The 15,040-nt window shown below is 38.0% G+C and overlaps 1 protein-coding gene across 3 annotated transcripts in view; it reads left to right on the top strand.

Annotated features, from left to right (window-relative positions):
* LOC123537615 (serine/threonine-protein kinase Nek4-like) overlaps positions 1-7,440 on the top strand; it is a 157,278-nt gene extending 149,838 nt beyond the window's left edge. For all 3 annotated transcript variants that reach the window (XM_053529204.1, XM_053529206.1, XM_053529205.1), the window contains one exon: positions 2,398-7,440. In XM_053529204.1, the coding sequence (XP_053385179.1) occupies positions 2,398-2,482 (85 nt within the window). In that variant the 3' untranslated portion in view covers positions 2,483-7,440. The remainder of the gene's footprint in view (positions 1-2,397) is intronic.
* Positions 7,441-15,040: the final 7,600 nt, after the last annotated feature.

The raw sequence follows: 15,040 nt of genomic DNA, 5'->3' as shown, positions 1-15,040 counted from the left end.
TGGCCCTCTTGTTTATTTATCTGGTCATCGTATCGTACACACATTTAGGTACAATATGACAATATATTACGACGTAAGGTTTGTAACACATCATGCCCTTGAATTCCCAAATTCAAAATGGCCGCCTTTTGGATGACTCGAACAACGGAAAACTCGAACTGATTCCCATGAGACCCTTGAGTTCGAGCCATCTAAGTTCAACTGTATTTTAAGGTTTTCATTAGTTAATTGAGAGCCAAAACAAGACAATGTTTCTCTTCGCTCTTGGCTCACTCCTGATTTTCTCAAAAAGAAAAAAAACACTTTTTTTTTTTCACTCGCCGCCTCAGTTTTTTCAGAAAAAATCCAATGAACAACTTTTCAGTTTGGTGCGGCCTTACCATCTACCATAACTGTTCAAGCAATCAGCATAACTCGGGTGAGCAATTAAGGAATTAAGGGCAATCATGCCACCACCCCCCCCCCCCCTTTTCCCCCCCCCCCCCCCCCCCCCCCAACACACACGCACACATTATCGCCAGTCAGATGGAGTGTTGGGTGAAAACCTGAGGTCCCAGTATGAAAGGTTACTGTCACATATAGGGGTCAAAGGACATGTTGGAGCTTGTCAAGCCTGTAATTTTGACAGCAATCTTTTTATACGCTCGTTTTAGAAAAATGGGATATATCATATAATGACCCGTGCATCTGTCTGTCCATCATAATTCGTGTCCAAAGCATAACTTTATAACCATTAAAGATATTGATTTTAAACTTGGCATGTAGGTAGATTGCCATGAAACAATGTGCAAAGCATTCTGTATGTCAGTTAAGCTATAAAGTCAAAACTGTCCATCATATTTTGTGTCTGGACATAACTAAATAACCATGCAAGGTATTGACTTCAAACTTGGCATATAGGTAGGTTGTGATGATATGATGTGTAGAGAATATAAACCTGGTCTGCAGATTTTATGTCTAGATTACAAGTGAGCCAAAATGTCAAATCTCTCCAATATATTTAGTGTCTGGAGCATAACTTATTAACCATTCAAGGTATCAGCTTGAATCTTGGGATGTAGGTAGGTATTCACAAGTCCCAACCCCCAAAGTAATCTTTAAATTTTGCTTTTTATGCCCCTAACATTTCATGTTCTACAAGCTCATGTTTCAAACCTTTTTAAAAGACCCAAGACCTATATAGTGTTTGAACAGTTTGTCATCTGTCACACTAATTTATGTAATCAACTTCTACTGTACCTGGAACTGCCTTAGTGGTACAGAGTGTCACCCGAAAACCCCAGGCCTTTTAGTCAAAGGTCAAGGTCACACAGGGAGGTCCAGAGTCACATAAAGTCTGGTTTAGGCAATAACTTTGACATGCATTTAGCAATATTTTTAACTCACCTGATCAATCACTGTCTGTCTGTCATCTGTCTGTCCATACTTTTCTTCAGATGACATCTCCTGTGAAGCTGCTGGTCAGAATTGCAACAAACTTAGTATCGTCCTGGCATTGTCCTCTGTCAAGTTTGTTTCAGCTTGGCCTTTTTAGGGTCTGCTAGAGCTAAAAGTAGAAACATTTAGATAACTTCTTTTCACTAACAGCTTGATGGATCTTCATCTACTTGGTCTATAGTGAAATGCCAACAGCTCCTTTCCTTATCACCCATTTTTAGTGGTGGAGCTTGGGTTTAGTAGCTTTGCAATTGCCTGTATGTATTTTTTCACCCCACTTTTATAGACTTACGAAGCATATTGGTTTAAAATGTTTGTCATCTGTCACACTAATTTAAGTTATACTTTAACTTCTACTGTATCTGGAAGGTCTCACAGGTCAAGGTTGCACTGAGGGGTAAAATGTTACAATTATCAGTTCTTGTTTATGCTGTAACTTTGACTTGTATAGAGTTTCTGTTTTTAATTGGCTGTAATGTTTGTTTCACAGAGGCAGTGTTTCAACAAATAATAGATTATAGCTTATCACATAAATATGGTTGAGGTCTTTTCATTGTTTTTGTATCTTGAAAGTAAGACAGTTGACAGGAAATGCAGCCTAACTAAAACTTGTATTCATGAAGTAACTCTTCTGCAAAAGTTATTTTTCACATGTTGAAAATTCAAAGTTTATGATGACTTTCATTTTTAACGTGGCCATTCTGTTTTAACAGTCTAGCAAACTTAGCTCAATTTTACATCTTAAATTGAATGTCATTTGTTAACATTAAATATATTTTTTAACAAGAAAGCGAGTTTAGTAGTTATTGTGTTAAATAGATTAAACTGCTTACATTATATTTGAATTATAAAGTTGTGCATAGATCAGTCATCCGAAATATTTTCGCCTTTCAAAGGCATAAAATTCTAATATTTCAGAGTGATTTTTCGGTTAACCGTACTTTATATTCATATTTTCAGTCCACGGTTTGCATTGAAAAGATCCCTAGGTGAAGACAGTGCAGAAATTTGTCATCTCAATATAGACGAGCTCGAGTTGGGATGAATAACCAAGGAACTAGCCTTACCAAGCTAAGGAAGTAAATGTGCAATATCCGTCCAGCAAATTGCTTGTGATAATCATATAAACAGACAGAGTACAAAAATGTGAAAAGCATTATTTGTAGAAGTTGTATTTTATAGTGCTAGTGTTTACATACATTATGTAACAGAGAATGATAAATGAATGCAGTTTCACATACCTTGTTGTAATGCCTAAATGAAAATTTTGTTTGTTTGCCATTTCTGCCATTTCAACCAGAATTCCACTGCTCAGACAAATTTGTTTACCTAAAAAGTATTTTTTTAGCTCATCTGAGCCAAAGGCTCATGGTGAGCTTTTGTGACTGCTCAGTGTCAGCATTTTCTAAAAAAATCTTCTTCTTGGAAACCAGTGGGCAGAATTACACCAAACTTCAAAATTGTTCGAAGAATTGAATTCCATGCAGAAATCTGGTTGTTATGGCAACCGAAAGGAAAAACTTTAAAAATCTTCTTGTCCAAAACCGCAAGGGGTAGAGCATTGATATTTGGCTTGTTACATCGTCTAATGGTCCTCTGTGAAGATAATTCAAATTGTGCCCCTGGGGTGAAAAGAGGCCCCGCCCCAGGGGTCCCAAGTTTTACATAGACTTATATAGGAAAAAACTTTAAAAATCTTCTTGTCTAAAACCACAAGACCTAGGCCTTTGATATTTGGTGTGTAGCATTGCCTTGTTGTCCTCTACCAATATTGTTCAAATTCTTACCCTGGGGTGAAAAGAGGCCCTGCCATTGGGGGTCTCAAGTTTTACATAGACTTATATAGGATAAAACTTTAAAAATCTTCATGCCTGAAAGTTCATGGCCTAGGCTTTTGATATTTGGTATGTAGCATTGTCTAGTGGATCTCTAATATGATTGTTCAAATTATGCCCCTGGGGTGAAAAGAGGCCCCGCCCTGGGGGTCACTTGATTTATGAGTTATATAGAAAAAATATTTAAAAAATTATCAGATCATATTTCCTAGACTGTTTAATTATAATTACCTGATGACCGCAAGTGATCAGGGGTCACCTTACTGTGACCTTGACCTACTGACCTACTTTCTTGTTAGCTCACCTGTCACATAGTGACAAGGTGAGCTTTTGTGATCACCCTTCGTCCGTCGTCAGTCCGTGCGTCCGTCGGTGCGTCAACAATTTCTTGTCTGCACGATAGTGGTTTCATTTATGATTTTATTTTAACCAAACTTGCACACAACTTGTACCACCATAAGATCTCGGTTCCTTTCTTGAACTGGCCAGATCCCATTATGGGTTCCAGAGTTATGGCTCCTGAAAGGGCCAAAATTAGCTATTTTGACCTTGTCTGCACAATAGCAGCTTTATTTATAACTTGATTTTTACCAAACTGGCACACAAGTTGTATCACCATAAGATCTTGGTTCCTTTATTGAACTGGCCAGATTCCTTATGGGTTCCAGAGTTATGGCTCCTGAAAGGGCCAAAATTAGCTATTTTGACCTTGTCTGCACAATAGCATCTTCATTTATGGTTGTATTTTAACCAAACTTGCACACAACTTGTATCACCATAAGATCTTGGTTCCTTTCTTCAACTGGCGAAATTCCTTTATGGGTTCCAGAGTTATCGCCCCTGAAAGGGCCAAAATTAGCTGTTTTGACCTTGTCTGCACAATAGCAGCTTCATTTATGATTTGAATTTAATCAAACTTGCTCAAAACTTGTGTCACCATAAGATCTCGGTTCCTTTTTTAAACCGGCCAGATCCCTTAATGGGTTCCAGAGTTATGGCCCCTGAAAGGGCCAAAATTAGCTATTTTGACCTTGTCTGCACAATAGCAGCTTCATTTATGATTTGTTTTTAACCAAACTTGCACACAACTTGTATTACCACAAAATCTTGGTTCCTTTCTTGAACTGGCCAGATTCCATCATGGGTTCCAGAGTTATGGCCCCTTAAAGGTCCAAAATTGACTATTTTGGCTTTGCAGCCATATAGATACTTCATTTATGGTTTTATTTGATACAAACTTCCAAAATATCTTCAGCAACAATAAATCTTGGATTCCATGACAAATCAGATCCAATTGTAGGTTCCAGAGTTATTTTATATCTGATTACCTCCCCTGATTGTAATCAAAATGGATTTATATCAGTAAGTACTTATAGGACTTATTTGAAATTTCATTATTGTCATTAGTTGGACTGAGCCAATCAGGGTAGATAACTATGGACTGATTTTATGTCAAATTACCTCCCTTTATTTCAAATTAAAATGGGTATATCTCCGTAACTAATGAAGATACTGATCTGAAATTTCATTTATGTCAACAGATTTTTTTGGCAGATCCTTCTTTTGTTCACGTCAATAAATTTTTTTTTAATTACTTCCCTTTTACGTTACTATAAATAGCTTATTTTTAGTAACTTTTTAGCTCACCTGTCACAAAGTGACAAGGTGAGCTTTTGTGATCGCGCGGTGTCCGTCGTCCGTCCGTCCGTGCGTCCGTCCGTCCGTGCGTCCGTCCGTCCGTAAACTTTTGCTTGTGACCACTCTAGAGGTCACATTTTTCATGGGATCTTTATGAAAGTTGGTCAGAATGTTCATCTTGATGATATCTAGGTCAAGTTTGGGAAAATGGGTCACGTGCCATCAAAAACTAGGTCAGTAGGTCTAAAAATAGAAAAACCTTGTGACCTCTCTAGAGGCCATATATTTCACAAGATCTTTATGAAAATTGGTCAGAATGTTCATCTTGATGATATCTAGGTCAAGTTCGAAACTGGGTCACATGCCGTCAAAAACTAGGTCAGTAGGTATAAAAATAGAAAAACCTTGTGACCTCTCTAGAGGCCATATATTTCATAAGATCTTCATGGAAATTGGTCAGAATGTTCACCTTGATGATATCTAGGTCAAGTTCGAAACTGGGTCACGTGCCTTCAAAAACTAGGTCAGTAGGTCTAAAAATAGAAAAAGCTTGTGACCTCTCTAGAGGCCATATATTTCACAAGATCTTCATGAAAATTGGTCAGAACGTTCACCTTGATGATATCTAGGTCATGTTCGAAACTGGATCACGTGCCATCAAAAACTAGGTCAGTAGGTTAGATAATAGAAAAACCTTGTGACCTCTCTAAAGGCCATATTTTTCATGGGATCTGTATGAAAGTTGGTCTGAATGTTCATCTTGATGATATCTAGGTCAGGTTCGAAACTGGGTCACATGCGGTCAAAAACTAGGTCAGTAGGTCTAAAAATAGAAAAACCTTGTGACCTCTCTAGAGGCCATATATTTCATGAGATCTTCATGAAAATTGGTCAGAATGTTCACCTTGATGATATCTAGGTCAAGTTCGAAAGTGGGTCATGTGCCTTCAAAAACTAGGTCAGTAGGTCAAATAATAGAAAAACCTTGTGACCTCTCTAGAGGCCATATTTTTCATGGGATCTGTATGAAAGTTGGTCTGAATGTTCATCTTGATGATATCTAGATCAAGTTTGAAAGTGGGTCACGTGCCATCAAAAACTAGGTCAGTAGGTCAAATAATAGAAAAACCTTGTGACCTCTCTAAAGGCCATAATTTTCATGGGATCTGTATGAAAATTGGTCTGAATGTTCATCTTGATGATATCTAGGTCAAGTTCGAAACAGGGTTATGTGTGGTCAAAAACTAGGTCAGTAGGTCTAAAAATAGAAAAACATTGTGACCTCTCTAGAGGCCATACTTGTGAATGGATCTCCATAAAAATTGGTCAGAATGTTCACCTTGATGATATCTAGGTCAGGTTCGAAACTGGGTCACGTGTCTTAAAAAACTAGGTCAGTAGGTCAAAGAATAAAAAAACCTTGTGACCTCTCTAGAGGCCATACTTTTCATGGGATCTGTATGAAAGTTGGTCTGAATGTTCATCTTGATGATATCTAGGTCAAGTTTGAAACTGGGTCAACTGCGGACAAAAACTAGGTCAGAAGGTCTAAAATTATTAAAATCTTTTGACCTCTCTAGAGGCCATATTTTTCAATGGATCTTCATGAAAATTGATCTGAATGTTCACCTTGATGATATCTAGGTCAATTTTGAAACTGGGTCACATGCGGTCAAAAACTAGGCCAGTAGGTATAAAAATAGAAAAACCTTGTGACCTCTCTAGAGGCCATATTTTTCATGAGATCTTCATGAAAATTAGTGAGAATGTTCACCTTGATGATATCTAGATAAAGATCAAAACAGGGTCACGTACCTTCAAAAACTAGGTCAATAGGTCAGATAATAGAAAAACCTTGTGACCTCTCTTGAGACCATATTTTTCAATGGATCTTCATGAAAATTGGTCTGAATTTTTATCTTGATAATATCTAGGTCAAGTTCAAAACTGGGTCACATGAGCTCAAAAACTAGGTCACTATGTCAAATAATAGAAAAAACGACGTCATACTCAAAACTGGGTCATGTGGGAAGAGGTGAGCGATTCAGGACCATCATGGTCCTCTTGTTTATTATTGGCTGTAGGGAAAAACTGAGACCACTTTTCTGTGGTACAACATGGATGGTACCTCCAATGTTTAGGTGTATTTTGACATATCTGTACCTTGTAAGAATTTTTTTTTCTTTTTGGTTAAATTTCTTCCCTTTGTTGTTCCTGTCCTTTGGACTTAGATATTTTTTCTGAGGACCTTCTTGTCCTCAAGTGCAGTGATAACAGGTGAGCGATATAGGGCCATCATGGCCCTCTTGGTTTTTAAGATACAGCCTTGAAATTTGGATAACATGTACAGTTTTGCACTCCGATTTTAAAACTGACTTTCAGTGACTATGAATGTGACCTACTTTCTTAATATTTTAGCATCAGTTTGCCATTTGAAACATGTGGCTCATATAACTCAGCTGAGCGAGCCAGGGTCATCATGACGCTCTTGTTTGTTATTTTTGCACATTAAAATTATTTTTGTCTTGTATCTTCCCTTTGAATTTGCAGCCTTGATCATGCTTTTAAATTTCATTAAGAGTAGGGGGTTCAAGTGTATGTATAAAATGGTGAAATTACTGTTAAAATTGACCAAAGGAACAAGTTTTTAAGTGGCATTACTCTTGTTATTGTACAGTGTTTCATCTTTCAGTGGAAAGAATGTATATTGAATAAAAATGTTTACATAAATTGCGGAAATGTTGCAAGTTGAGTCGACTTTTTTGTTAAACCGCTGAAAATGTGTTTTTAGCTCACTTGTCACAAAGTGACAAGGTGAGCTTTAGTGACTGCTTGATGTCCGTCGTGCGTCAACAATTTAAAAAAAAATCTTCTTGAAAACCACTGGGCAGAATTACACCAAACTTCACAGGAATGATCCTTGGGTGGCCCCCTTTCAGAATTATTCAAAGAATTGAATTCCATGCAGAACTCTGGTTGCCATGGCAACCGAAAGGAAAAACTTTAAAAATCTTCTTCTCAAAAACCAGGATCCCTAGAGCTTAGATATTTGGTGTGAAGCATTGCCTAGTGGACCTCTACCAAATTTGTTCAAATCATGACCCTTGGGGTCAAAATTGACCCCGCCCCAGGGGTCACTTGATTTTACATAGGAAAAATCTTAAAACATCTTCTTCTCAAAAACCAGAAGCCCTAGAGCTTAGATAATTGACATGTAGCATTGCCTAGTGGACCTCTACTGAAGTTGTTCAAATCATGACCCCAGGGTCAAAATTGACCCCACCCTAGGGGTCACTTGATTTTACATAGGAAAATCTTCACAAATGTTTTAAAAATAAACCAGAAGGCCTAGAGCTTAGATATTTTACAGTACTTGCCCAGTGGACCTCTACAAAAATTTTTTCAATCATAACCCCCTGGTTTAAAAATTTACCCGCCGAGGGGGCACTTGTTTTTATAAAAATCTTAAAAAAACTTCCAAAAAACCCCGAAGCCTGAGTTAGTTTTTGCATGTGCATTGTCTAGTACCCCTTTTGAAAATGAATTGTTAAATATGACCCCCCCCTAGGGGTCACTTGATTTTACAAGGAAAAACTTCAAAATTTTTTTAAAAAATAAATCAGAAGGCTAGAGCTTTAGTATTTCACTTGCATTGTAGTGGGCCTCTACAACTTTTTTCAAATCATGACCCCCGGGGTCAAAATTGACCCGCCCCAGTGGTCCTTTATTTTACATGGAAAATTTCAATTTTTTTAAAAAAAAAAACCCGAAGGTAGTCTTAGATATTTTACATGTGCATTTCCCAGTAACTTCTAGTAATTTGTTCAAATCGACCCCCGGGGCCCCTGGGTTACTTGTTTTTTAATGAAAAAAATTTAAAATTTTCTAAAAAAAACAGAAGGCCCGGAGCTTAGAATTTGACATGAAGCATTGCCTATGGCCCCTCAAAATTTTTTTCAAAACTTGACCCCCCCGGGTCAAATTGACCCCGCCCCCGGGGGACTTTATTGTACATAGGGAAAATTTTATAAATTTGCAAAAAATTAAACCCAAAAGGCCTTATCTTTAAAATTCGTATTGCCTAGTAGACTTCTAAAAACTTTTTTCAAATCATCCCCCCGGGTTTAAAAAAGGCCCCCCCCAGGGGTTTTCTTTTATTTTTCATCGGAAAATCTTCCCAAAAGTTTCTAAAAATCATTAGTTTGACATTTGAACGATGTAGCTCATATTACTCAGGTGAGCGATCCAGGGTCATCATGACCCTCTTGTTGCTGTGTTCATGAAGTTTTAGGCTTTTATTTTTGCTGTAGTGATAGTAAAATGCATTTCTGCAGCTCCTGAGCTATTTTACAGTAATTTTAACTGCATGAATTCCTAAAAGGGTCATCCAGCTTCCATAAACCAAGTGATATGCACAAAAATATTCTTTTTTTTTCGTCAAATGTTTCACACAATATCACTTTTTAGACAGGTTTCTTTTATAGAAAAGGTATAATTTTCCATCCGTATCTCTCGGTTTCATGCAATTCAGCTGTGGTGTCTCCCAAAACCACAAAAAAATGTCAAGGTAATTATGATAACAAAGCGTGTTTTTTAGGATTTGTATGCTATGGACCCCACCCACTTTTTTTTATTAAGCAAAACTTTTTTGTTATTTTTTTAGCTCACCTGTCGCATAGTGACAAGGTGAGCTTTTGTGATCACGCAGCGTCCGTCGTCCGTCCGTCCGTGCGTTCGTCCGTCCGTCCGTCCGTCCGTAAACTTTTGCTTGTGACCACTCTAGAGGTCACATTTTTTGTGGGATCTTTATGAAAGTTGGTCAGAATGTTCATCTTGATGATATCTAGGTCAGGTTCGAAAGTGGGTCACGTGCCATCAAAAACTAGGTCAGTAGGTCTAAAAATAGAAAAACCTTGTGACCTCTCTAGAGGCCATATATTTCACAAGATCTTCATGAAAATTGGTCAGAAAGTTCACCTTGATGATATCTAGGTCAAGTTCGAAACTGGGTCACGTGCCTTCAAAAACTAGGTCAGTAGATCTAAAAATAGAAAAACCTTGTGACCTCTCTAGAGGCCATATATTACACAAGATCTTCATGAAAATTGGTCAGAACCTTCACCTTGATGATATCTAGGTCAAGTTGGAAACTGGGTCACGTGACTTCAAAAACTAGGTCAGTAGATCTAAAAATAGAAAAACCTTGTGACCTCTCTAGAGGCCATATATTTCATGAGATCTTCATGAAAATTGGTCAGAATGTTCACCTTGATGATATTAAGGTCAAGTTTGAAAGTGGGTCACGTGCCTTCAAAAACTAGGTCAGTAGGTCAAATAATAGAAAAACCTTGTGACCTCTCTAGAGGCCATATTTTTCATGGGATCTGTATGAAAATTGGTCAGAATGTTTTTCTTGATGATATCTAGGTCCATTTCAAAAGTGGGTCACGTGCCATCAAAAACTAGGTCAGTAGGTCAAATAATAGAAAAACCTTGTGACCTCTCCAAAGGCCATATTTTTCATGGGATCTGTATGAAAGTTGGTCTGAATGTTCATCTTGATGATATCTAGGTCAAGTTCGAAACAGGGTCATGTGCGGTCAAAAACTAGGTCAGTAGGTCTAAAAATAGAAAAACCTTGTGACCTCTCTAGAGGCCATACTTATGAATGGATCTCCATAAAAATTGGTCAGAATGTTCATCTTGATGATATGTAGGTCAAGTTCGAAAGTGGGTCACGTTCCTTCAAAAGTAGGTCAGTAGGTCAAATAATGAAAAAACGTTGTGACCTCTCGAGAGGCCATATTTTTCATGGGATCTGTATGAAAGTTGGTCTGAATGTTAATCTTGATGATGTATAGGTCAAGTTTGAAACTGGGTCAACTGCGATCAAAAACTAGGTCAGTAGGTCTTGAAATAGAAAAACCTTGTGACCTCTCTAGAGGCCATACCCTTGAATGGATCTTCATGAAAATTGGTCAGAGTGTTCACCTTGATGATATCTAGGTCAAGTTTGAAACTTGGTCACGTGCCTTAAAAAACTAGGTCAGTAGGTCAAATAATAAAAAAACCTTGTGACCTCTCTAGAGGCCATACTTTTCATGGGATCTGTATGAAAGTTGATCTGAATGTTCATCTTGATGATATCTTGGTCAAGTTTGAAACTGGGTCAACTGCGGTCAAAAACTAGGTCAGTAGGTCTAAAATTATTAAAAACTTTTGACCTCTCTAGAGGCCATATTTTTCAATGGATCTTCATGAAAATTGATCTGAATGTTCACCTTGATGATATCTAGGTCAAGTTCAAAACTGGGTCACGTGCGATCAAAAACTAGGTCAGTAGGTCAAATAATAGAAAAACCTTGTGACCTCTCTAAAGGCCATATTTTTCACGAGATCTTCATGAAAATTTGTGAGAATGTTCACCTTGATGATATCTAGGTAAAGTTTAAAACAGGGTCACGTATCTTCGAAAACTAGGTCAATAGGTCAAATAATAGAAAAACCTTGTGACCTCTCTAGAGACCATATTTTTCAATGGATCTTCATGAAAATTGGTCAGAATTTGTATCTTGATAATATCTAGGTCAAGTTCAAAACTGGGTCACATGAGCTCAAAAACTAGGTCACTATGTCAAATAATAGAAAAAACAACGTCATACTCAAAACTGGGTCATGTGGGAAGAGGTGAGCGATTCATGACCATCGTGGTCCTCTTGTTTTTTTTAGCACACCTGAGCACGAAGTGCTCAAGGTGAGGTATTGTGACTGGTCATTGTCAGGCGTCGTGCGTCATCCGTAAACATTTGCCTTATGAACACTCTAGAGGCCACAGTTGTAACCCAATCTTAATGAAACTTGGTCAGAATGTTTGTCTTGATGATCTCTAGGTCAAGTTCGATACTGGGTCAAAAACTAGGTGAGTAGGCTAGATCATAGGAAAAACTTGTGAATACTCTAAAGGTCACAGTTAGAACTTAATCTTTATGAAGCTTAGTCAGAATGTTTGTCTTGATGATCTCTAGGTCAAGTTCGAATCTGGGTCATGTGGGGTCAAAAACTAGGTCACCTGATGAAGATCACTTTTATCCAAAATTCATCAAATGAGCTGCGCCACGAGAAAACCAACATAGTGCGTTTGGGACCAGCATGGATCCAGACCAGCCTGCACATCCGTGCAGTCTGGTCAGGATCCATGCTGTTTGCTTTCAAAGCTTATTGCAATTAGAGAAACTGTTAGCGAACAGCATGGATCCAGACCGCGCAGGCTGGTCTGGTTACAGAATCCTCATGCAGTTCCGCACAAAGTCGTCTGTTTATAAATCACACATACACCTTCCATTATCTGTTGGCAACATAGGTGCCTATTCAAGCAGTAACATTTTGTTATCATTTATATTAAGGACATATCTGACACAGGTACAGGTATTATTTATTTACTATGCTACTACACAGTTTCACCCAGCATACAGTGCTTTAGGGTATAGCGGATAGCTAACTAATTTTTCCTGCATTCCAATTCAAAGAAATGAAAGTTTTTTTCTGTATATCAGACAGAAAACAGCTATATTTTTCAAAACATTCAGCTTTTAATAGAAATTTGTGTTGTTTTTAGCTCACCTGTCACAAAGTGACAAGGTGAGCTTTTGTGATCGCGCGGTGTCCGTCGTCCGTCGTCCGTCCGTGCGTCCGTGCGTTCATAAACTTTTGCTTGTGACCACTCTAGAGGTCACATTTTTCATGGGATCTTTATGAAAGTTGGTCAGAATGTTCATCTTGATGATATCTAGGTCAAGTTCGAAACTGGGTCACGTGCCATCAAAAACTAGGTCAGTAGGTCTAAAAATAGAAAAACCTTGTGACCTCTCTAGAGGCCATATATTTCATGAGATCTTCATGAATATTGGTCAGAATGTTCACCTTGATGATATCTAGGTCAAGTTCGAAACTGGGTCATGTGGGGTCAAAAACTAGATCAGTAGATCTAAAAATAGAAAAACCTTGTGACCTCTCTAGTGGCCATATTTCTCAATGGATCTTCATGAAAATTGGTCAGAATGTTCATCTTGATGATATCTAGGTCAAGTTCGAAACTGGGTCATGTGCGGTCAAAAACTAGGTCAGTAGGTCTAAAAATAGGAAAACCTTGTGACCTCTCTAGAGGCGATATTTTTCAATGGATCTTCATGAAAATTGGTCAGAATGTTTACCTTGAAGATATCTAGGTCAAGTTCGAAACTGGGTCACGTGGGTTTAAAAACTAGGTCAGTAGATCTAAAAATAGAAAAACCTTGTGACCTCTCTAGAGGCCATATTTTTCATGAGATCTTCATGAATATTGGTCAGAATGTTTATCTTGATGGTATCTAGGTCAAGTTCGAAACTGGGTCATGTGGGGTCAAAAACTAGGTCATTAGGTCTAAAATTAGAAAAACCTTGTGACCTCTCTAGAGGCCATATTTCTCAATGCATCTTCATGAAAATTGGTCAGAATGTTCATCTTGATGATATCTAGGTCAAGTTCGAAACTGGGTCACGTGGGGTTAAAAACTAGGTCAGTAGATCTAAAAATAGAAAAACTTTGTGACCTCTCTAGAGGCCATATTTTTCATGAGATCTTCATGAATATTGGTCATAATGTTCACCTTGATGATATCTAGGTCAAGTTCGAAACTGGGTCATGTGGGGTCAAAAACTAGGTCAGTAGATCTAAAAATAGAAAAACCTTGTGACCTCTCTAGTGGCCATATTTCTCAATGGATCTTCATGAAAATTGGTCAGAATGTTCATCTTGATGATATCTAGGTCAAGTTCGAAACTGGGTCATGTGGGGTCAAAAACTAGGTCAGTAGGTCTAAAAATAGGAAAACCTTGTGACCTCTCTAGAGGCGATATTTTTCAATGGATCTTCATGAAAATTGGTCAGAATGTTTACCTTGAAGATATCTAGGTCAAGTTCGAAACTGGGTCACGTAGGGTTAAAAACTAGGTCAGTAGATCTAAAAATAGAAAAACCTTGTGACCTCTCTATAGGCCATATTTTTCATGAGATCTTCATGAATATTGGTCAGAATGTTCATCTTGATGATATCTAAGTCAGATTCGAAACTGGGTCACGTGGGGTCAAAAACTAGGTCAGTAGGTCTAAAAATAGAAAAAACCTTGTGACCTCTCTAGAGGCCATATTTCTCAATGGATCTTCATGAAAATTGGTGAGAATGTTCAGCTTGATGATATCTAGGTCAGGTTTGTGACTGGGTCATGTGCGGTCAAAAACTAGGTCAGTAGGTCGAAAAATAGAAAAACCTTGTGACCTCTCTAGAGGCCATATTTTTCACGAGATCTTCATGAAAATTGGTGAGAATGTTCACCTTGATGATATCTAGATCAAGTTTAAAAGTGGGTCACGTGCCTTCAAAAACTAGGTCATTAGGTCAAATAATAGAAAAACCTTGTGACCTCTCTAGTGGCCATATTTTTCAATGGATCTTCATGAAAATTGGTCAGAATTTTTTATCCTGATGATATCTAGGTCACATGTGCTCAAAAACTAGGTCACTATGTCAAATAATAGAAATAACGATGTCATACTCAGTTGAACACTGGGTCATGTGGAGATAGGTGAGCGATTCAGGACCATCATGGTCCTCTTGTTTTCTCTCCATGCCATTGTTTACATATGCGCTGATTTAGGGTGTACAGGATAGCTTTGGTCATTTTTAGCTCACCTGTCACAAAGTGACAAGGTGAGCTTTTGTGATCGCGCAGTGTCCGTCGTCCGTTCGTCTGTCCGTGCATCCGTAAACTTTTGCTTGTGACCACTCTAGAGGTCACATTTTTCATGGGATCTTTATGAAATTTGGTCAGAATGTTCACCTTGATAATATCTAGGTCAAGTTCGAAACTGGGTCACGTGCCTTCAAAAACTAGGTCAGTAGGTCTAAAAATAGAAAAACCTTGTGACCTCTCTAGAGGCCATAATTTTCAATGGATCTTCATAAAAATTGGTCAGAATGTTCACCTTGATGATATCTGGGTTAAGTTCGAAACTGGGTCACGTGCCTTCAAAAACTAGGTCAGTAGGTCTAAAAATAGAAAAACCTTGTGACCTCTCTAGAGGCCATATATTT

Source organism: Mercenaria mercenaria, chromosome 17 (genome assembly GCF_021730395.1).
Source record: "Mercenaria mercenaria strain notata chromosome 17, MADL_Memer_1, whole genome shotgun sequence".
Lineage (NCBI taxonomy): Eukaryota > Metazoa > Mollusca > Bivalvia > Venerida > Veneridae > Mercenaria > Mercenaria mercenaria.
The sequence above is the reverse complement of the archived record's forward strand: the minus strand, read 5'-3'. Positions and strand labels throughout refer to the sequence as shown.